Source organism: Microcebus murinus, chromosome 18 (genome assembly GCF_040939455.1).
Source record: "Microcebus murinus isolate Inina chromosome 18, M.murinus_Inina_mat1.0, whole genome shotgun sequence".
Classification (NCBI taxonomy): Eukaryota; Metazoa; Chordata; class Mammalia; order Primates; family Cheirogaleidae; genus Microcebus; species Microcebus murinus.
This window is the reverse complement of record NC_134121.1, coordinates 22,668,423-22,693,501: the sequence shown is the minus strand read 5'-3', so window position 1 is coordinate 22,693,501 and position 25,079 is coordinate 22,668,423. Positions and strand designations below refer to the sequence as shown.

At 35.9% G+C, this 25,079-nt stretch overlaps 1 protein-coding gene across 2 annotated transcripts in view; it reads left to right on the top strand.

Annotated features, from left to right (window-relative positions):
• NLK (nemo like kinase) overlaps nt 1-25,079 on the top strand; it is a 157,540-nt gene that overhangs the window by 87,819 nt on the left and 44,642 nt on the right. For both annotated transcript variants that reach the window (XR_012913046.1, XM_020280950.2), the window contains exon 3: nt 5,536-5,591. Coding sequence is in view for 1 of the 2 variants with exons in the window: in XM_020280950.2 (XP_020136539.2) it covers nt 5,536-5,591 (56 nt within the window). In the remaining variant the exon portion in view is untranslated. The remainder of the gene's footprint in view (nt 1-5,535; nt 5,592-25,079) is intronic.

Sequence of the window (25,079 nt, the reverse complement as noted above, 5' to 3'; positions counted from 1 at the left end):
GACTCAATCTTAGGTATTGAACAACAGAAGACACCAAGCACAAGGTATTGAGGCAGAACAAGGACAGATAAATAGATTAATGGAATAGAATAGAAAGTCTGTAAACTGGCATATACATACATGTTCACCTGATTAACAAGAGAGATGCCACTGCAGTTTAGTGGGGGACTGAGTGGTCATTTCAATGAACAGTTCTAAGTCAATTAGATATCCATAAGGGAAAAAAAGTGACTCTTAGCCCCTACTTCAAACCATACTCATAAATTAATTCAAAATGGATCATAGACTTAAATATAAAAGGTAAAGTAATAAAACTTCTAGAAAAAAACATAGGCAAATATCTTCATGACTGAGATAAGCAAAGATGTCTTAACTGGACAAGTAAAGCATTAATCATAAAAAAAGATGTTAAATTGGACACCATTAACATTAAGAACTAATGTCAATCAAAAGTTAAGAGAATGAAAATATAAACTTCAGATATTTATCTAACAACATACTTGTTTCTAGAATGTACTATGGGCTAGAACAATTTTTAAAATAAATATTTAGTGTTTGATGAAGACAATTAGAAATCAGTGTTTTACTTTATTTTTAGACTGTAAATTCTATATCTAAATATCATAATCATATAAATAGCTTCTATAAATCAAAATGTTTTGACCATCAGTAAAAGACTTAAGCATTTTACGAAAGAGGATGACACATGAAAAAAATGTTCAAAGTCATTAGTCATCAGAGAAATGTAAATTAAAACTACAATGAGATACCACTATATACCCACCAGAATGGGTGAAATTAAGAATACCAACTGTTAGGCTGGGCGTGGTGGCTCACGCCTGTAATCCTAGCACTCTAGGAGGCCGAGGAGGGCGGATTGCTCGAGGTCAGGAGTTCGAAACCAGCCTGAGCAAGAGCGAGACCCCGTCTCTACTATAAATAGAAAGAAATTAATTGGCCAACTAATATATATAGAAAAAAAAATTAGCCGGGCATGGTGGCGCATGCCTGTAGTCCCAGCTACTCGGGAGGCTGAGGCAATAGGATCGCTTGAGCCTAGGAGTTTGAGGTTGCTGTGAGCTAGGCTGATGCCACAGCACTCACTCTAACCTGGGCAGCAAAGTGAGACTCTGTCTCAGAAAAAAAAAAAGAATACCAACTGTTGACAAGGACATGGATCAACTAAAACTCTTACCCATTGCTAGTATGAGCATAAATTTGTAAAACTACTTAAGAAAACTAACAATTTCTGCTAAAACTAAATATATACCTACCCAACAACTCAGCAGTTCTACTCCTTGGTATACATATACTCAAGAAATGAGTGCATATGTATCCACCAAAAGACATGCATAAGAATGCTCATGCCAACTTTATAATAGCTAGAAATTAGACACAAGTGTCTGCCAACAGTACTCTGGTGAAGTTCTTTGTGGTATAGTCCAGTCATATAATGGCATACTATATACACATCAATAAAAAGAGTGAACCACTGACCTCCACAACATGAATGAAACTCGCTGGCATAACAGTAAATGAAATAATCCATATACAAAAGACTCCATACTTTATGATGCAATTTGTATAAAGTTTAAGAACAGGCTAAATGAATCTATGGTGACAGAAATAAGAATAGTAGATGAGTTTTTACTGAAAACAAGGCAAGGGAGCTTTCTAGGTGTTAAAAATGCTTAATTTCTTGATCTGCATAGTGCTTACATGGGGATATATATGTGTGTTTGTATGTGTGTGTGTGTGTAAAAATTCTTCAAATTATACTCTTTTTTTTTTTTTTTTTTTTGAGACAGAGTCTTGCTCTGTTGCCTGGACTAGAGTGCCGTGGCATCAGCCTATCTCACAGCAACGTCAAACTCCTGGGCTCAAGCAATCCTTCTGCCTCAGCCTCCCCAGTAGCTGGGACTACAGGCATGTGCCACCATGCCCAGCTAATTTTATATATATATATATATATATATTTTTTTTTTTAGATGTCCAGATAATTTCTTTCTATTTTTTAGTAGAGATGGAGTCTTGCTCTTGCTCAGGCTGGTCTCGAACTCCTGACCTGAGTGATCCTCCCGCCTTGGCCTCCCAGAGGGCTAGGATTACAGATGTGAGCCACCATGCTGGCCAAATTATACTCTTAGGATTTGTATACTTTATGTTACAACTCTATAACAAATAATAGTAATAACATAGTCCCTACTTTAAAGCATTTAGACTCTATTGAGGGTAAGAATGGGGAAGAAGTAACTCCTTTCCTAAACATGGGATTTAATTGGGTTCCTTTTAAGTGGCTTATCCTTGTCTTTGAGTCCTTGGCAGAGTAGAAACTCAGTAAATGTTTATTGAATGAACAGATAAATTTCTTGTCTTTATAAGTTAGCATTGAGATTGTTCACAGCATTTACTTTATTGATAAAGGGCTGACTGATACTGAGCTTATAATATAGCCAGTTTATAGTGAATCTTCTAATATCATGGAGGTTAAAATCCTAAAAAGCACAAACATAATGAGCTTCTGTTTCCTAAAAGGTTTGTGAAATGTGTTGAGACATTGTTTGGTAATGACTATCATTTAAAGATGTAACTTTAATTCACTTTTTAATTAGACAAGTCTGCTTATGTTTTTTGTATTTGAAATCCTTTGAAGAGTTGGTGGTAATTTGGGATACTTTGACTCTTTATAAGCCAAGTCTTTTCAGGCATCCTCCTATTTACATCTTAAGGCTAATCTCCTGTACTTTATTCCCTCAAATAATAGTGGGTTTTATAGAGGAACTCCAGCTATTTAAATGGGGGAGTCAGGCATGAGATCTAGAGTTTGAAAATCTGCTACCGTTCCTTCTCATTTATTCATTTGTATTACTTCTGAGATTTCTGGATCATTTCTACTGGGTTAAGTACTGTTTTTGCCACCTAGAAACACTGTGTAATGCCATACTTCGATAAACATTTTGGAGTGGAAAGAGGAAGAGGATAACAACAGGCGTTTAAAAAATTCAGGCAGAGTTTAAAACATTGCACCTTCTTAGAAAGTACACAAAAAGTAAATTCAGGAAAAAATAAAAAGGAAGTAAAATTAAAAAAAAAGAAATAAAACATTGCACCTTTGAAGCTAACAATCACAGCTAAATGCTGTAGTACAAATGTCTAACCTTGTTTTATATGGCTTTTCTACAAAAAGCCTCATCAAATATGGAGTAAGAAAGCCTCATTCTTTTCTATCAAGGTTTAATAATGTATGGTTGTCACTTTCCTCTAGGTAACCTCTAATTATAGCAGATAGATTTGAAGTGTTAAATAGTTTTGTCTAATGGACGCTGTCACACATTGCATTCTGTTTACCCCTTAGACAGGATGTATGTTGCTCAGATACAGAGTGTCCAAAAGATGTCAAGTAAAACACTAATTTCTAACTGCCTTCCTCAAGCATCAAATATTCATGTTAAAAATTATTCTAGCACATATAAGAAATAAATTTATAGGTTTAAAAATATAGCTGGCTAATTATAGGTTTTAAAAATATAGAAATAAAAAAATTTATCTTATGATTAAAATTATTCTTTGAAGAAATGAAAATATTTTGTTTTCTATTTGTACTAAAATTCTAAGTATAAATATTTTAATTCAAAAAGGAAGGATAGATATTCCTTATAAAAACATCTAATTTATTTAGAAACCTCTAACTGGCTTTAAAGTTAGTGTGGGCTTTTTCATCACAGGAGATTTTAGTGTAATAAGATAAATCTTTACTTAAAATTTTCAAATTGAGAAATACGTGACTGAAAAAAGAATAACCTTTAAAATGAACAAGGTTTCTTCCACAAGTAAATTGTAAGAGGAAAAGAAAAAGAGATGGAGGAGAAGTCTTTAGGCTAAAAGGTAAAAGACATAAATCAATCATAATATGAAAATCTTATTTAGCTCCTGATTTAGACTAACAAAATTTTTTTATAAAATTTGAGCATTGGGTATTTGACAATTTAAAAACCTTTTTAAAATTTGATCATTGTAGCTTTTAACCCTTTGCACTTGCTTGCTTTTTTCTTGATTCCTTTATTCTACTCAGGATTTAATTTTTTAAATACCCCAGATTTTACAAAGCGCGACAGTAGAATAAAAAACTGGAGTTTCTTTTCATACAAACTTATTTATTTGGATTTTTTTATATTTCAAATTATCGATACATTCAAAGAGTAATTTTAATCTCTATAATTTTTGCTAACCGTGTCAAGTCACACTTGACATCCGAGTGCAAAGGGTTAAAGTTTTTTTCATTAGAGATACTGATGTATGGCTAAAAGAAGTCTGATATATGCTTCAAAATTATATAGAGATAGTAAAGGGTAGAGATGAAACAGGAATGTCTTTGTGTGTGGATAACTAAGCCCAGATATTGCTTACATGGGTATTCTTTATACTATTCTGCCCACTTTTTTATGTTTGAAAATCTCTATATTAAAAAATTTTTCTTAAAAAACTAAGCCACAGATCATTAAATTTGAATGTGTACCACACACTTTATCTCCTATTCAATAGTTTCTTCCATGTCCTTTGATTCTAGTATTTATCATTAGCTTAGCGAGATTGGTTCAGATTCCTAGGTGTGACATCATAGATGGGACTTAAAAGAATAGCTAGAAAATTGGTAGGGGAAGTAGGCCTATTTGTTATGTTTTGATGGCAGAAACTACATTGGTAGTATGCTGCTTTTATAAAGGTCTTAAAGTTTTAAGGTCTTTTTTCCTCATCCTAGTGACTTCTTTTCTTGTACTTGGAATAAAATCCAAAATGCTTAATACAATTTGAAGAGATTTTGTGTGATATATTTCCTGCCTTCCTCTTCTACCTTATGTGATATTAATCTATTTTCTTCCTATCCACTATTTTCCATAAGCACTGGCTTCTCTGTTTCTAGAATCTGCCTCAATGTCTTTACGTTGGCTGCCCATTATTGACCAACTCCCATTCAACCTTCAAATCTTAACAGTAGTGTTACTTCAGGGAAGCTTTTTCTCCCATCTTTCTTTATATTTTTTCTTCACAGTAATAGATGTTATAATTATATATCTGTGTAACTATTTGTTTAATGCTTGCATCTCCCATCATCTGTCATAAGAGCAGGGATAATACTATTTTGTTCATCAGTATAACTCTTACCACAGTGCCTGCCAGGTACAATGCAAATAGTAAATATTTGTTGAACAGAGGAATAAAGGAATGAATGATATGGCTCCTGCTCTTAGAGCAACACTGATTGGGCACTTCTCGCCCACATTTTCTTCTGTGCAGGGATTTTAGAAGCATGTTATATGACCCAATTGCCTCTCTCATTTTGGTTTAAGTAGAATTGTCTGTTAGATTGTAAATCTTAATGTTTTGACTATGTTTCTTGACTGACAAATTTAATTTTGGTGGACAACTGTAACTGAGCTTTAAATAATTAAAGAGTTAATAGTATTTACTTGCATTTATGTCAAATTTTGTTTCCTTTTTAGTTCTCTAAATTTAACTTTTTTTTCCTTTCCTTAGGTACTCTCTGCCCTTGACATACTCCAGCCTCCACACATTGACTATTTTGAAGAAATGTATCCTAATGTGAAAAGAAGGGGACAATTTTTTTATTAATTTGTTCTTCTAGCCCCTTTTGGGGTTCATGCTTTGAAATATATTAAATCTCACCCTTACAGATGTGCTTGAGTACTGGAACCAGGTAATTTTGAAATCCTAAGTATCCAGCAGAGCTGAGTATTATCAGCATACCCTGTGTGATGTTGCCACAGAACAGGACACCTGAATAGATATCCTATTTAATCCCCACACAGCCTTATAATATAGATTATTACCATTTCCAGTTTTACAATGAAACCAGTGAGGTAGCCATGTTCTAGTAGAACCCAGTAAAGTGTTTTTGCCACTCTACAACAGCTGCCTATCAGTTAAGAGAATAATACTGCCCTTTCTTATAATACTTGGAGTAAGATGAAAATTAAATGTAAGTCAAATGTCTTATATCCCTTAGAATAATGGTGGTGGTGGTGGTTGTGGTTCTTTATCAGATGTCAGGCACAATTCTAAATTCTTTACACATTATGAATTTATTTAATCCCTGTAACAACCTTCTGAGGAAGGTATTGTGGTTATTCCCATTTTACAGAAGATGAAATTGAGGCACAAAAGGTAAGAAACTTGACCAAGATCACAGAGCTAGTACCTGTTGGAATTGAGATTTGATTCTAGGCAGTCTGACTATATAGTTTTGCTTTCAACCGCTACTTATATGATTGTCTCAGGATAGAGGCTTTAACATTCTGTTACTACCGTTAATGTCTAACAATAGTGTGTTAGGTATTGTGAATAATAATGAACTATAAAATAATGCATGGTAATAGCTTCTGGGACTGTGCATGAAAAAAATTGAGACATAGGTTAGCCCATCTGACATTCCTAGGCAAAGTGTCACTAGTTTCTTTCTGTATTTAACTTGGTAAAACTTTAAGTAAAAGACAGGGAATCCTAAATCATTGAATTTGGTGAGCTCATGATAGTGCAGTTTATTCATACTTTAGGCTTTTTATTAACACTTTAGGTGTGTGACTCAGAATGAAAACCAATATAATAGATACATTTTCTGATTCAGCAGTGAGACAAATGAAAATCTTATTCTTACAGAGGTGGTAGGTAATTCCATACTAGACAGTTATCTTTGACGATTTCCTTAGAAACTGGGAACAAGTAAGAGCTTCCCAAAAAGAAAGAAAAAACTAAGCTGGTTAGGGAGTTGGGAAACCATATAAAGTGATAGAATTGTCACTGATCAACATTGCTGGGATGTTTTGATCTTTCATCTGGTAAACTAAAAGCTGTTGAATTCTGTGCTCTCAGCCTTCCAAATCTGCCTGTTTTGCATCCCATGGATCAAAAATATTTGGAAAAAATAATAACAAATAATACAAATAAAAAACAATACAGGCCTGGTGTGGTGGCTCACGCCTGTAATCCTAGCACTCTGGGAGGCCGAGGTGGGCGGATCGCTCAAGGTCAGGAGTTCAAAACCAGCCTGAGCAAGGTCGAGACCCCATCTCTACTAAAAAATAGAAAGAAATTAATTGGCCAACTAAAAATATATAGAAAAAGTTAGCCAGGCATGGTGGTGCATGCCTGTAGTCCCAGCTACTGGGGAGGCTGAGGCAGGAGGTTTGCTTAAGCCCAGGAGTCGGAGGTTGCTGTGAGCTAGGCTGATGCCATGGCACTCTAGCCTGGGCAACAGAGTGAGACTCTGTCTCAAAAAAAAAAAAAATTCAATATAGTATAACGACTATTTTTATAACATTTATATTATATCAGGTATTATAAATAATCTAGAGATGATTTAAAATATATAAATACTATGCCATTTTATATAAGGGAACATCCATGGATTTTGGTATCTGCCAGGGGTCTTAGAACCAATCCTCTGCTGTAATATTTGGAGATATTTTAATCCACAAATCCTTTATGGAGTTAATCTTTTTGTGCAGTAAAGCTGCAGTCCCCAACCTTGGTCCATGCCCTGTTAGGATCCGGGCCACACAGCAGGAAGTGAGTGGCAAGGAGCAATGCTTTATGTATATTTATGGCTGCTCCCCATCACCTGCATCACCTATAAGCTCCACCTCCTGTCAGAACAGCAATGGCATTAGATTCTCATAGGAGCGAGAACCCTGTTGTAAACTGTGCATGCAAGGGATCTAGGTTGCTCGCTCCTTTTGAGAATCTAACCTCTGATGATCTGAGGTGGAACTGAGACAGTGAATAGCACTGGGGAACAGCTGCAAATACAGACTATCATTAGCAGAGAAGTTTGCACGATAAATGTAATGCACTTGAATCATTCCAAAACCATTCTTCTTCCCACCCACCCTGTCCATGGAAAAATTGACTTCCATGAAACGGGTCCCTGGTGCCAAAAAGGTTTGGGACCTCTGCTGTAAAGGATTAATTCAATGGACTTGGGGTGTTCCAACCCTGCATATTCTAAAGTAAGGACTGTCCCTTGACCAGTTCCTGGCTAATAAAAGTGTCTTTGTATAGACGAGACCTTAAGCCAGGTCAGATGATTCTGACACACTCTTTTTTTTAAAAAAAGTACATAATTAACCCAAAGGTAGGAAAATCAAGAAAGTTCTTTTTTCCTCAACTATAGGTCAGTAGTGGCAACTAAGGAGGAGGCATTAATGATTTCATTTCATGGACTTCCTGAAGATTACCTGGGTCCTCATTAAAGAAAAGGAGGGAGCTGGTAGGAGTTGGGCAGCAATTATTTCTTTTAACAGAAGTACCTCTTTCTTTACCTGGCTGGGAGCAACCCTCTTTATCCTTTTAGTTAGTGGGAAGGAAATCCATATATTAGAAGCCATTCCTATCAGTATGTGGTACTATGTAATATTTCTGCCACTTTGGAAATGAAGTTACTGAAACCAGACTTTGAAATTAGAAGAAATTCCCTTTATTAAATATGAATTTTGCTGCTTTATAAGCTTAGAGGTTCCCAATACCACCCTCAGGTTCAATTTTTCCCTAGAAGGACCCAGAAAAGCTGTTTATTATAGCAAAAAGATACAGATTAAGATCAACAAAGGAAAATGACTCATAATGATTAGCATGATGTTCCAGTTGCCCTTTCCAATGGAGTCCCATCGGCAGCCCTTAATTATTCCTGCAATGACGTATGACAACATGGCCAAATGTTGCCAATTAGGGAAGCTCATCTGAGTCTTTTTTTTTTTTTTTTTTTTGAGACAGAGTCTCACTTTGTTGCCCAGACTAGATTGAGTGCCTTGGCGTCAGCCTAGCTCACAGCAACCTCATACTCCTGAGCTCAAGCGATCCTCCTGCCTCAGCCTCCCGAGTATCTGGGACTGTAGGCATGCGCCAACATGCATGGCTACTTTTTTCTATATATATTAGTTGACCAATTAATTTCTTTCTATTTATAGTAGAGATGGGGGTCTCACTCTTACTCAGGCTGGTTTCGAACTCCTGACCTCGAGCAATCCACCCTCCTCAGCCTCCCAGTCATCTGAGTCTTGATGTTCAGGATTTTTATTGTGGATCAGTCACATAAGCATGGAGTACACAGGTGACTAACCTTAACTACTCAGTCTCCAGCCCTCTTTTCCTTTTACCCTTAGTGGTCAAACTAATATAGGATAGCCCAAGGCAACAGCAAACAAAAATAGGTATTTACCATAAATCATATTGTTAGCATAAACTATCTGGCACAGCCAACATGCCAGCTATACTAAGACACTATTATCATGTGGACATTGCAGTGGTTCAAAGGTTATTTCCCAGGAGCCATACAGAGGTCAGTCCTGAAGACTTTTGTAATCTACAGGGTTTGGGCAGCCCATATCTGTTAAGTTAACCCTTTACTGCACATAGGCCATCTGTGGGGAAAGAATGTTTTTGTGTAAGATAAGGATGGATATGGGTATATTAAATAAATGCCAAATATATTTATGTTCTCTTCATTGAATACTTAGCTAATTCATCATATCCATTTTCTATTTTATAGTTCAAGTACAAATTGTTTATATTAAGCATTTATTTGTGTACTTGGGTTTGTCAGTCCTTTAAAAACCTTGTATGTGTTTCTATAACATAGGAGTTCTCAATCACTTATTGTCATTGACCATAATTTAATTGAGTCTGAGAGAGCCATGATTTATATTATTTCAAATATTTATAGAACAGAGGAAAAGTTAGCGTAGTTATGGTTTAAAACCATGAATGGGCTATGTACAGTGTCTAACACCTGTAATCCCAACACTGTTGGGAGTCCAAGGTGGGAGGATTGCTTGAAGCCAAAAGTTCGAGACCAGCAACAAAGCAAGACTTTGCCTCTACAAAAAATAGAAAAAGTAGCTGGGCATGGTGGTACGTGCCTAGAGTCCCAGCTACTTGGGAGACTGAGGCGGAAGAGTCACTTTAGCCCAAGAATTTGAGGTGGCAGTGAGCTATGATTGCACCACTGCACTGTAGCCCAGGCAACAGAGCCGAGACCCTGTCTCCAAAAACAAAAAAATACCATGAGTGGCATAGGTGGTTTAGTAGATATTATGGCTAATTTCAGCCCATTTCATTAGTTAGAATATTTCTATGAAATTGCCTTCCCCAAAATTGTTCACAAATGTTCAAATAAAGAGCTTTTGTCATAAATATTCATGAAACCCTCTAGTATGCCATTTACTTAAATATTTTACTTTATTTCATCTCATTATAGCACTTAGTTTTTTAGCTTCAGGTTAAAAAATTGACATATCACTCTCACAATAGTTAGCTGACTATAGATGGAAAAATATTTCAGACTTAATATTCTTATGTTTTCTGTCTTATAATTTTTAGCTATATGTGGAATCATGCACAGAAAAAAGATAAATGTTTTCCAATAGTGGTATCATTTAGAAAAAAATTGAATCCTTTTAATGTATTAAATAAAAAGGATCATGTCTAGAGCTGCCACAGGATTATAAAGACTTTTTAGGAAGGAATGATTTAGCTTGGAGTACAGGATACTAAAAGGTTGTGTAACAGGATACCTAGTAAAGGAAAATTTAAGAAATACCTTAGTTATATATATGCTTTGCCTTTGCTGCTGATTGTCTTAATATCCTGAATGGGAAGTTTTCTGTGTCCTGTCTTTTTTTTTGAGATAGAGTTTCACTCTATAGCCTGGGATAGAGTGCTGTGGCATCAGCCTAGCTCACAGCAACCTCAAACTCCTGGGCTCAAGCAATCTTCCTGCCTCAGCCTCCCAAGTAGCTGGGATTACAGGCACACACCACCATGCCTGGCTAATTTTTTCTATTTTTAGTGGTTTGGCTAATTTTTTTTCTATTTTTAGTAGAGACAGGGTCTCATTCTTGCTCAGGCTGGTCTCAAACTCCCGAGCTCAAGCAATCCTCCCGCCTCAGCCTCGCAGAGTGCTAGGATTACAGGCGTGAGCCACCTCACCCGGCCCATCCTGTGTTTTTAATACAAATAAATGTGTTGTAGCCAGAGGAAAAAACCAAATTTTCTCATTTTCCTTATTCTTTATTTTCTCTGAAAAATAATTTTAAAAAAACGCTTATTACCTAAAACACAAAAATACTAAAGATAAATAGGACCTCAAGTTACAATGTGAATTCAACATAATATATTATCTATGTCAGCAGCTCCCTCTGTAGTATCTAAAAAACATGCACATACACTATTTGTGGTTTTAGACAAATTTTTTTTAATTTAGAGGATTATTGCATCTGTAGATTTTAGAGTGGGTAATATTTTGAATTTTAAATATATGATTATGGCATTATGCTTTTCAGAAAGTCTTTGAGGTCTGTAAGAGACTGTCTTTTAGGCAAGTTCTGAGCATGTTGCTATGCATCTAATGCATGTTTCAGTATTAATATTTAGAAGAAGGGATCAGTACATAGAATTAAAAATATATGTTTACATTATTTAAGTTGTGAGGGAAAAGAAATAATCTTAACATCATTATACTGTTTTCTAAAATCAGTAAAAGTAGAATGTTGTATTACATATTCAAAGTTTAGTAGACATTTTAAGTAACAGATACCTTAAAATCCAATTGAATATTTAATATCATTTTAGAAAATCTGAGTTTTATGAGCATTTTTGTGTAATAAAGTATACAGTAAGAATATCATCATATAGTATCATGAGGTTAATCATATGTATTCCCCAAAAGAGACTTAAACTGTAAAAAAATGATTATATCAGTGCCCACCAAAATTTTAGCTTGAGTTTTGAAACACCATGCATCTTTAGGTAACTCCTTCAAGCAACTAAAAAAAAGATTAGATAATTCCTTCCAGCAACTAAAGAAAAAGATAATATCTAGATTGTAACTGTTCACAAATCTGCCTACAGGGTGCAACAGATGTAGCATAAGTCAGGTGTGGAAGGAACAATAAATGCTATCATGACCTCTGTATCTTCTGGCTTTTTGTTTTCATAGTTTTTAATCTAATACATCAACCTAGGAAATATATTCTTTAATAATTTTAAAGATTATATATTTTTCTGAGCTAATGTATTAGCTTTTAAAGGATTACATTTTCATTTTATACTATTCTGTTTGGAAATCTGTATGAAAACAATTTGGTACTTAATTACTTGGAGCCTACTGAAATTTAATCCAAGAAAAAAACAGTTCTAATTGTTTGATTAGAAAACAATATTTATTATACTTAAGTCAGGATTCTGGATACTATACAATACACATAAACAGGCCTCTTCCCAGAAAGTACTGGATGCCTACTAGATTGGAAATAAAAATTTGATTTGCCTTAGGAAAAGCTTATTTTTAACTTGAAGCATAATATTAGCATTTTATGGACAAAAATATGGGTGATATAGGTCTTCTGTGCTAGCATCAATTACATTCTAAACCCAATGGAAATGCAAAGTCTAATGTAGTGACCATGCATCCTGATATATTGAGACAGCCCTGGATTTTACCTGATGTTCTGACATTATTATTAAGTTCCTTCTTTCACTTTCAGAAGTGTCCCTGTTTGGATGAAAGGTTTGGCTTGTGTAGGCAATGTTTAAACAAAAATCTCTTGTTATAAAGACAGTGAGGAAACCTATGTGTCAGAATTGGCCATTTAGAGTCTCCAGTGCTGTGAAACAGCTCCTATAACTCTCAGGGAATCTTAGGAGTCAGTAAAGAGCGAAGAATAATCCAAATGAAATGCATGTATGGATATGTATGTGTACTCATTCTGTAATAATAGTACCAGCAAGGACCAGAAATCTGGGAGCTTTGAGGATTCACATGTTGTAAGAATTTCCTGTTTGTTTATTCTGTAAACATTAGCATCAACTGTGTTCTCAGAATCAGGAATTTTTGTCTATTTTGTTTACTATTGTATTACCAGCACTTAGAACAGTGCCTGACATAGAGTAGGAACAAAATAAGTGTTTAGTCCTTCTCAAATAAGACAAATAAGATTGTCTCTGCCTCCAGGTTTATAATCTAGTATAGGATACAATCACTTAAATAACTACTATAATATAGGTTGGAAAGTATAATAGAAAAGAACCATGGTATCTTGGGAACACTGAGGGTCTGCTTTTCACTCTTTACCAGTTTAGTTTGCAAGCTGAATTACTTGAAAGACATTTGATGATTTAAAACAAAAACTTTTACTTACCCACTGTCACCAATCCTGGCTCCGGACCTCTGAAGCCTAGGATAGAAATGCAGAAAAAGAAAAAACCAGAATAATCTAGAACAGGTAATTCCTGACTTCACCACCACTTTGTCAATACCTGGTCAACCTTGTTTATCTATTCAGCCAAACCTTTAGCACTACTGTGTGTTTGACACTGTACTAGTCTCTGTGGTGACTACAAAGATAAAGTATTCATTTATTTAGTTTTTTTTTTTTAATTTAATGTGTCAGGCACTGTCCTAAATACTTTACTCATATCTCCATTTTACAGAGGAAGAAACTGTCGCTCAGAGAGGTAAATAACTTGTCCAAGGTCACTTAGAAATGACAGAGCTGTGATTTAAACTCACGTTGGATAGTCCAGTTGGCCAGGAGTGCTTTTAACCCAATATGCTCTGTTACTTCTTAATGCTTTCCCTCAAGGGGAATACAGTCTATGGGAGAGAGATAAGATGTAAAGAAATAACTGTCATATATGGTAGAATGTACCAAAAGAATATAGATAGGTGGTGTGGGACTTTAAAAGAAGGAGAGATTACTTCAGGCAGAAAAAACAATAAGGAGACTTTGTGGAGGAAAAGACATTTCAGATGATTATTGATGGATGAGAAGGACAGGTGGCATTGAAGAGGACGGATATTCCAGAGGGAAGGAGTAAGTATCAGGAGCATAATTAGGGAGTAGTAAATCCTCCAGTTGGCTAGTGTTTAGCATGCACAGATAATGAGAAATTACCCTAGGTGGGGCAAAGTCATGGAGGGCTTTGAATGTTGAACTAAGGAAATTGGTCGTTATTCAGTAGGTATTGGAGGTCCAATAAAAGATTTTTGTGATGAGGAGTAACAGCATCTGAAGTATACTTGAAAAACTTAACACGGAGTTCCATTTGGGATAATGAAAAAGTTATGGAAATAGGTAGTGGTGACAGTTGCACAACATTGTGAATTTGCTTATGCCACTGAATTGTACACTTAAAAATGATTACAATGGTAAATTTTATGTTACTTATATTTTACCACAATTTAAAAAAGACAAAAACAAAAAACAGTGTATAAGGACCTGACTCTTAGGGCTAAGAGGCAGTGACTATTGTGCATAGACTGTTGTGAAAGGAGAACAGAATGATGCTTGGCATCTTCCCAGATGGTTTTTCATGATACTTAATATTCATTTTATGCCCTAACTTTCAAACTTTACCCTTAGCAAAGATGTATCAATAATATAAAATGTAACGATCATTGCCATTACCTTTAAGGAACTCATAGTTTAATAGAGATGATAGACAGTTTTCGAATAATTATAATACCAGAGTAATCAGTTTTACAATAGAGATATTAACCACATTCTCATGGATAAAAAGTGCCCCGTCCTCCTTCTCTCTTCCCCCTTCCCACTCCCGAAAATAGAAATAGAGCTTGGAGGCCTTATCTACAACTTGTATTTCAGTGTTCAGTAGTCCTTCTTATATGAGCCAGTACAAGAGCAGTTACATATTAGTAGGATAAGTATACTTTCAATATTTCTAGTTGTATTCTTATTTTTCCACAAAATTTTAAGCCCTATCTTATTCCTATTCATGGGTCCATGTAACCCTTTTTGCATAGCTATTCTAATTAAATAGCAGTGTGAAATAATGCTAATCTATTGTTATGTCTAAGTGCATAAGAGAATATTCTGTAAACATTGGAAAGTAGGTACTGTGGACAACTGCATTAGGCACTATGTTGGATCATGTATCTAGACAGAGGAGGCAGATACTATTAAATGGACCACTATTTATTTCATCTCTTCTCAACTGCCATGAAAAATACTCATACACAGACTTTTCTGATATACCTCTCCAAGATTGTTTCTTCTTGTAGATTTTTATTCTCTCTTTATTTTGAATCTTCTCTGCCCTTTAGAACTGTTCCTTTTAATAATTTTGTCTTTTAAACTTTTCAACCAAAAATGAGCTACACTGGTGATGGGTAGCACTGGGTAGGTAAGGAAGCATCTATAGATTGGTATGTTGGGAAACTTGCCCTCCCTTCATAATGCTGTTGTGGTTCTTTATACCATTTATAGCAGTCTGCTCTGTTTTGATGACATCATTCATGCATATTTACAGTAGGTCAGAATGGAGTAAATGCTCTCAAATCCTATTAAGCAGAAGGATGTTTGAAACCAAATTGTCTGGACATGGAAGTTAAGTTTTTCAGACCTGTTAAGGAAAGGTTCAGAAGGTCTGATTTGAGGGCTCGTTGTCTTTTGAAGAAAGTGTTAATATTCTTGTATTGGCAATAGGAAGCATGATGTGGTTTATATGACTGTGTACATTCTTTACCTTCTGAATGCATTAAGAGGTAATTAAAGAATTTGTCCTTTCTCTTCATGAATGAAAAATTCAAGCAGTAGAATAATGTTCCTAATCTCTTTCAAATATCTTTTTTTATATTTAGAAAAGTGATGACTATCCTAGTCATTTTAGCTTCTATTCCTTGGCTCTTAATCTCTGGATTTATGTGTATGTGAATTTGCTTTGGAGGGTTATGATGGTGGACAATTAATCACCAGGCTCTGTCATCTACATTTGACAGGCACAGAGCTTGTCTTTTCCTCCTCCAGAACACTTTGTGAAGAAGAGAGCTGAGGTTTGAAATAATATTTTTTTTTCTAGCATGCTTTTCTTATTTTATATGTTCATGGTTATAGCTTAAGAGACAAGGACTCATCTGACAGAACCTTCTGAGCTATAACAGAGTAGCTAGAATGACAGCTTTCCAGCATTTTTTCTTTTATTTTCTCATAGTAGAATTGATTTTTTTAAGTCAGTTTTAAATTACGTTGAGGTAGTTTTAATTTTTGACATTCTATATGACAAAGTAGTTACTTTTAAAAGAAAGGAATTTGCCTTTGCTTCGGAAAGAGATTGTTGTATTCAAACATTTTAACAACGTGACCTTTTATTCCATTGATTCTATAGAGAAACACAGGCATGCTTCAGAAAAGGTCAGTGATTCTAATTGAAGCACACTGATTTTTTTCTGGTTGCAAAGGTGCCCATGCTTTTTGTTACGAAGAAGATGATGAGATTTAGGGCCGACTATTTGTTATAAGAGAACAGTTCTCTCTGTGACACATTGCTGTTTTTCTTCCATGTAGAAAGCGTTGTTTGAAATCAACATTATCTATAAGCCAGATTGTCATTATCCATACTATATAATGCCCTCAAGTTTATTTCAGATCAGACAGTTTCATACCTGAAATTTAGGTTGAAATTTCCTTCAACCTGGTTTTGGAAGAAAAAAATGTCAGGATAGATTTTATGAAGTCTCACATATTTATGGTTTTGGAATTTTCTTCTTTCAAACAGGAATGCAGGATGTCAGAATTAGTGCTTAAGCATGTTAGTGCTTAAGCATGTTTTAACTGTCGTACTTGTCATATCAGAGATTCCATGGCTTTAGGGGCCAGGCTTGGGTATCTGCACACTATGTTTTATTAAATCAAGAATTTACCATGTCCTTTGGAAAGTCACCTGATTCTCATATTTGTTCCACTCTCATATGAAGATAAAGATTTTTAAAAAAATTAAAAAAAAAGATTGTAGAACTGTTGACCAAAATGGGGCCTACTTGATAAATATTTAATATTGTAAGATTTCCTTTTTATTTTTTTTTATTTTTTTTTTATTTTTTTTTTTTTCTTTTTATTTTTTTTTTTATTTTATTTTTTTTTTGAGACAGAGTCTCACTTTTGTTGCCCAGGCTAGAGTGAGTGCCGTGGCGTCAGCCTAGCTCACAGCAACCTCAAACTCCTGGGCTCAAACGATCCTCCTGCCTCAGCCTCCCAAGTAGCTGGGACTACAGGCATGTGCCACCATGCCCGGCTATTTTTTTGTATATATATTTTTAGTTGGTCAATTAATTTCTTTCTATTTTTAGTAGAGACGGGGTCTCGCTCAGGATGGTTTCGAACTCCCAACCTCGAGCAATCCGCCCGCCTCGGCCTCCCAGAGTGCTAGGATTACAGGCGTGAGCCACCGCGCCCGGCCAAGATTTCCTTTTTATAATCTGCCTTAGCATTAGTTTCTGTCAATATGAAATTTAAAAAAGAATGATCAAGGTTCCATTATCTTAAGTAAGTAAAGAGTGTTTAGGGATCAAAATGAGGTTTTCAAATCTATCTGTCCATATTCATTCCATAGGAAATAATTTAATACAACAGGTTCCCCATTTTCTTCTCATCCCAACCCAGCTAAGCCAGTTAAATACCTTTTTTGTTAGCTGAAAGCTTTTAACATATCATAAAAACTTTTTAATTCATCAGTAGCTCATTGCACATAGAACATTAAATGCATTCTTAGACTGCAGTTCAGTTGGGCAGGTAAACCAGCTTACTATAATTTGAACTTGAGATGGTAAGAGTTTTTGAACCTGATAGTTTTTTAAGGTAGTATCATAGGGCTGGACGTGGTAGCTCACACCTGTAATCCCAACACTTTGGGAGGCCTAAGCAGGGGGATTGTTTGAGACCAGGAGTTCGAGACCAGCCTGGACAACATGGTGAGACCCTCATCTCTACAAAAAAAAAAAAAAAAAAGTATTACATAGATGCACAACTTGAGTTGTCCAGAATGGTTAGCTATTATTAAAGTGCTTATTTAGCAGTGCTTTATTATGACATATTTGTACAATACATTGTAGATAGTAAGCATTTATTTATAATAGTTTATAAATTCCTCCAGTTCTTACTGACTCTCTAAATGCTGTGTAATGAATCAGTTTTATTCCTTCTCTTGTCTGAGAGGTGGGAAAAATCTAAGTCATAGACTGGGTTGGCATGGCTGAACATGGGAATGTGGAAAATTGACCTTTATCCCATTGTGATATAATTTTCTCCTTCAGCTTGAGATCACAAGAACCACCCCTGTTCATATGCCTTGTAGTAATAGTCATATCCCCTTTTTTAGTTCCTTTAAAAGCCTTTCTTGTCTGCATAAAGATTACCTAGGCTTTAGTGTATAGCAAACCCTGAGATTGTTTTAAAGAACTGTTCAAAGTTCCAATTCACAGTTGGAATTTTTTACCCTCTGCTTTGAAGAGAGTCACTATAGATGGAACAACTTATTCATGCTAGCTCTTTGAAACACCTGTGTTCCAGGTGAAGCCAAAAAAAAATTCTAAAGCTTGAATTGAGTCTTTTCACCTCTCCGTTAAAAAGTAAATATATCTCTAAAACTTCCCAGCTGGTGGGAATGAAATGCTGCCAGAGCTCTTAACTATTAGAGGGTAATATTGAATAACAACAAAGCCACACTTAATTTGAGCTTCTGAAAAGCCTCATAACCCCATTATCATTCTCCTGAACTGCTTAACCTTCTGGTTAACCTTCTGATTATTAGCCTCTTGACATTTAATTCAGGTATAAGAGTTTAGGGAAGCCCATGGGATGGTATTTATTTGATCTTTTTTGTCATATCCCACTGTTCTGACTTTATTTCTATTTTTTAAGGTTGCTAGACACCAGGAGGCATGTGTTATGCAGAGACCTAGAGGTTTCAGAAGCCACTAAATATATCAGACCTGCCTTAATTGGAGGATATGGGGAATTAGTGGGGCTTTTAGCCACTACATAGACCAGCTGAGTCTCCTGCTATCAACTCAATTTATTTGAGAGCAATACCTCAGGAAACTTAATAGACTTATAGCACACTAGCACAAATCTGAATTTTAGCCAGAGTACAGTTTATTTATGTACTACTTATATTACTTTCTTCTCTACATAGCCTATGCATGTCATTATTAAATATTAATCAAGAGCCCTGAATTGCACAATTGGCAATGGGTTTAATAATTACATGTTTAATTGACAGTCTTTTCCTCTTTTTAACACGTCACTTAGAAGAGTTGGCAAAAGAAGCAGATGGTAGAAAATAGGATCAGGTTGAAGTGGCATTTTTTTCCAAAGGAAATATGCTTTGCATGAGTAAGCAAACTTTTGGGTTTTGTGTGTGTGTTTGTTTTTTGGGGATGTGTGGAATATTAGTCAGTTACAGAATATTAATCTGTTAGCTAATTTTTACCATGCTGAGCTAAAGACTAAGAAAGAAACCCTTCAGGCTACTAGAAACCCTTTACCAAAACCAGGAGTCCCCTGTGTGGGGGTTCTCAGAGGTCTCACAGGGATTAGCACTTTTAATCACTCCCTATGTAAGTAAATAAAAATTTTCTCTTCAATGGTGATATCCTTTTGAGATCACAGTGGCTTAAAGGAGCTTTTTTGAGTGGTTGCCAGTTTGTTTTTTACTTTTATTCTTTTGCTTTTGTCCTTGGGGAGGAACATGAGGAAGAAATAAGAGCACAGTCATAGATTTTGCAGAAGGCCATAGACTTTGACATCAGGTAGTCCTGAGTTCAAATTCTTATTTTTTCTCCCATTACTAGCTTTTTGACCTTGAAAACATTATTCACTATTCCTTCCTGAACCTGTTTTCTCAGTGATAATGGAGATAATATTCTTCCTTACAGGGCTATTGCAAGGAACAAATGAATATAGGTATATAGGACATTTGGCACAGTATATGGCATGTTGATGTTTAACTCAGTACCCTTCTTTCCCTTCTGTAACAGCAACAATGGCAGCAATAGCAGCTACCACCCAATTCTTGTTCCCTATGTGCCAGGCATTTATATGTCATTCTATCCTAGCAGTAACCCTGTGTAGTCAGTGTCATTGTGCCTATTTTATAAATGCAGAAACAGACTCAGAGAAGTTATTTAACTTGCCTAATGTTATCAAGCTAAAAATTGGCAGAGTCAAGATCCTAACCCTGGTCATTTTGGTTCCAAAGCCTAAAAACACTTCCTTCCACTGCTAAATCTATTTAACTCGTTTTAAAATCAGTTTCCAGGCCTTCTCCCTTCTGAAGTGGAATTATTTTATTCTTACCTTTTTTCTATGGTTTTTATATTTTTGAGATTTACTTCATCTTTTGAAGAACAGAGTACAAGTTGCATGCTAGCTATGACCTTTGACTAATTCACCTCTCTAAACCTCTTTGCTCATTTGTATTAATATAATGAAATCATAATAAGACTTACTTCTTAGAGTAGGTGAAAGGCCGGGCACAGTGACTCATGCCTGTAATCCTAGCACTTACGGAGGCCGAGGTGGGAGGGTGACTTGAGGCCAGGAGTTTGAGACCAGCGTAAGCAAGAGAGAGACCCCGTCTCTGCAAAAAATAGAAAATTAGCTAGATATGGTGGTACATGCCTGTAATCCCAGCTGCTCAGGAGGCTGAGCCAGGAGAATTGCTTGAGCCCAGGAATTTGAGATTGCAGTGAGCTGATGACACCACTGCACCTGGGTGGCAGAGGGAGACTCTGTCTCAAAAAAAAAAGTAGGTGAGGCAAACAAATTTAAAGCTAGATTTCTAACATACAGAAAATTATAGTAAATATCGGCTATTTTTCTTTTTTGGTCAAGCTTCTGTATTCATGTACATTAAACTCTTTTTGCTTCCTTTTTGTCCTGTCTGCTTGATTTTTACATGTTAATGTCAGTGTTTTCCTGACCTCTTGACTTACGCCTTGCATTCATCCATCTTTTTTCTCTGTCTTGTCATTGCGTTAGCATGCTCTCTACACCCACTTAGTACCCAGTCAGTATTTATTGATGCTAATGATGGTGGTTAAACCAAGATGCTGTTGGCACCAGTCCTGCAGCCTGTGAGACTGCTTGAGTAATCATGACTTCCTAAAAACAGAAAAGCACTCATCATCTTATTCATAATTGAAGGTCAGAATTTGATGTCAGCATTTGTTTTCTGTGGTGATTATGTAGCTTTTTCTGCAGAATTACCTTTGACAGTTGGGATAGTCAGGATTTCTGGCATGAGCCTGATTACTATGTGTTCTTAAATTACTTTCTGAAATAGATGCAGCATCATATAGGTGGGTTAAACAAATATTGAACATAGTACAGATTTGTTTTAATTGGAGCAAGAGGTCGGGGGAGGCATGTCATTGAGGTATAGTTGGCTGCCAGGCTCTTGATTAGTTTCCTTATCTTCTTGCCATAATCATTTTTGCATCAGAAAAAAATTATACAAATCTGTTTTTAATTATAAGCACCCTGCTTTGGTTCTCTGCCTTTTTGGTATCTTTAATATGTTCCCACCTTATTTCCTTGATCCTCAGAAGATTTTTTGTTTGTTTGTTTTTTGAGACAGAGTCTGGCTCTGTTGCCCGGGTTAGAGTGCTGTGACATCACCCTAGCTCACAGCAACCTCAAACTCCTGGACTTAAGCAATCCTTCTGCCTCAGCCTCCCAAGTAGCTGAGACTACGGGCATGCACCACCATGCCTGGCTAATTTTTTCTATATATTTTTAGTTGTCCAGATAATTTCTTTCTATTTTTAGTAGAGACAGGGTCTTGCTCTTGTTCGGGCTGGTTTCGAACTCCTGACCTTGAGCAATCCTCCCACCTCGGCCTCCCAGAGTGCTAGGATTACAGGCGTGAGCCACCATGCCCAGCCCAGATTCTTTATTTTTGTTTTTTCCTGCCTCAAATTCTGTTCTCCATGAAAACATTTTCCTCCTCAGCAAACTTTGTGGAAGTCTAGCAGGATGTCTTGCTTATTATTAGTATTTGGGCACTATGCACTAACAGTTCAGCTGTTGACACTGGTGTGCATTACTCTAAAGAATGTCATGTTGTGAAGGTTGACATTATAACCCATTAATGATGATGCACTTATATAATTTTAGTATCCAGTTTTTTTAATAAAAAAAGGAAAGAACTTAAAACAAATTTTTTTTTAAAGAAAAAGCTGTCCAGGCACAGTGGCTCATGCCTGTAATCCCAGTGCTTTGAGGGGCTGAGGAGGAAGGATCACTTAGGCTAAGAGTTCAAAACCAGCCTGAACAACATAGCAAGTCACCAACTGTACAAAAAAATGTTAAAAAAATTAGGCGGGTGTGGTGGTGTGCGCCTGTATTCCTTGCTACTTGGGAGGTTGAGGCAGCAGGATCATTTGAGCCCAGGAGTTCGAGGTTACAGTGAGCAGTAACCATGCCACTATACTCTAATCCAGGCAACAGAGCAAGACCCTGTCTCTTTAAAAACAAAAATAAAGCTATGCACAAAAATACTTTTCAGCAAGCTGAGATAATCCCTCTACAAACTGTGGGATTATTTTTTATTTACAGTTGTGTTTTACCAATGATAGAACTAAGACTAAAATTCATATGCTAGGGAGAAAGGAATAAGAATACTGATATCCTTGAAGCTCTTACTCGAGGGGGGAGGGGGGTCTGGGCAATATAAGTAACCTTAACACTTGTACGCCCATAATATGCTAAAATAAAACAAATTTTAAAAACCTATAAAAAATACTGATATGGATTTGAGTAGTTACTTCAGATGTCTTAGGATTCAGTTCCTTCTAAAAAGAAAGACTAAAAAGAAAAAATAAAAAGAAAGACTAAAACTCAAAAAGAAAAATTAGTTCTTTAGCATAACCTGCTTGTTGTGTTGTGAGGATTCATTTATATATTAATAATTCATATACAGTGTTTAGAGACGTGTCTGGCACATAGTGAGGACTCAGTAAATGTTAATTGCTTTTGTTTTTATTACTTCATATGTGGTTTCAAAAAAATTTTTTAAGGTGAACCATTTTAGGAAACAAATGGGTATATGTGTATATATAAGTGTGTTTGACAGATATAGTATAGATAAATTACCTGTTAGTGTACACATCTAAATTAGAAATTTGTAGAAGCTGAAGAAAGCTTTTTTCTTGATGGTTTCTCACATGTGTAAATTTCTGTGGTTATTGGAATTTAGCAATTCTAATAATTTAGAGATCTATATATCTTGGTTTTGCTACTTAGTTTCTCTTATTCCTATTGGATCTATCATGGTGGATGGCAAGTGTGGTGTATTCAGTTCCAAAATAGTGCTTAAGGGCTTTTATGAGATTAACAGCCATAACACTGGTGTAATCTTTGAGAGAATTGTTTAAGTGAAACAATGGTGCTTCTTTGTCTGTCTCCCTGGTTAGGCTGGAGTTACTCAGTGAGGGCAGTAGGCTGTCTTGTACACCATTGCATTTCTATTACTTAGAATGGTGTCTTCTACCTCCTGCTATTCAGAATTTATTGAAGAATAACTTCCCATTTGAAAACACATGGCAATGGAACAATTCTAAAAGCTGCTTTATGTAATGTAATATTGAATTTCTGATTTTGCTTGAAGCCTGGTTTTTCAACATTTGAGTAATGCTGGTCTCATCTTTTTCGTTTTCTTCTTAATGGTAAACAGATTGAGGTAATATAATTTCATGGAAAGGGTCAGACTTAAGAATCATTACAACCTAGGTTTGAATTCAAGCTCTATATCAGATAGCTTAACCCCTCCCAGCCTCAGTGTGCTTGTCTCTTAAATAGAAATACAGTAGTTTTAAATTAGGTATTATGAGAATTAAATGAGATGACATATAAAATGGCACATAGCAGCTTTAAAAAATGTTAATGTCCTTTCTCCTTTTCTTCTCCTCATAGCCCATGATTTAAAGTAACTCAGCTATTTTTCATTCCATAGTAATCTGCATACAGTGATATTTGGTTAAGAAATTGGAATAGTAGATTTACAAAGGCAAGTTCCTATGAGAAACAGCTTGGTAGGTTGGAGAGAGCATTGGACTAGGAGTCAGGAAACCTCAGCTAGTCTTTGCTTTTTATTGACTGGAATGTGACCTTGGGTAAATCACATAACCTCTCTCCCCCAAGTTTGTGTTTCTGGTAAGTAAGGTTCTCCAGTGACTGATGCTTGAGAAAGCAGTAAAGGAGCTTGAATTTTTTTTTTTCTTGAGACAGAGTCTCACTCTGTTGCCCCGGCTAGAGTGCTGTGGTGTCAGCCTAGCTCAAAGCAACCTCAAACTCCTGGTCTCAAGCAATCCTACTGCCTCTCAGCCTCCTGAGTAGCCGAGACTACAGGCATGTGCCACCATCCCCGGCTAATTTTTTTCTATGTATTTTTAGTTGTCCAGCTAATTTCTTTCTTTTTTTTTTTTTTCAGTAGAGAGATGGGATCTCACTCTTGCTCAGGCTGGTCTTGAACTCCTGAGCTCAAACGATCCACCCACCTTGGCCTCCCAGAATGCTAGGATTACAGGCATGAGCCACCATGCTCGGCCCTAGAAGCCTGAAATGTTAATATTAAAAATAATAATAATAACTTTTTGCAACAACACAGAGACACTATTATTTCTCTTGGGCATCTGAGACATCAGAGCCACTTCCCCCTCCCATACATTTGTAATTGTTCATTTGCATCGTTCGTTTTTCTGAAGCAAATCAGTACATTTGAAATCCATATTTCATGGAGCTACTTAACTAATTGCTGCAATCAGCAGCAATTTATTTTATAGCAGGCTATTCAAATTACCATGAAGTTGGCATACTATGCACAGTGTGTTTTTAACAATCATATTTTTAATGGCAAGTTTTAATAGGGGAAATGGTTAATCTGCTAATATTCTCCTAAAAGCCTTAACTTTGGTCTTATAGTTTTATCTTCACCCAATGGTAACTTAAAAGGCCATAGCAAAGTCATTGACACAGTGGGTGCACCAGCTGTTGGAGAGGCTGTCCGATTTAGAAAGACCAGGAGAGGAAAAGAGCACCCTCTTTTTACTCTTGTTTGGAGACCCTCATTAAATTACTCAGAAACAATAATCAGATAGATGCTGTTCAAGTTAATGGCACCTCTGAGTCCCTGTCAAGAGAGCTTTATTTAATGTGCAACAGACCTGGAGTGATGCAGGTGCCTTTTCAGGCCTTCATTTAATTTAAGCT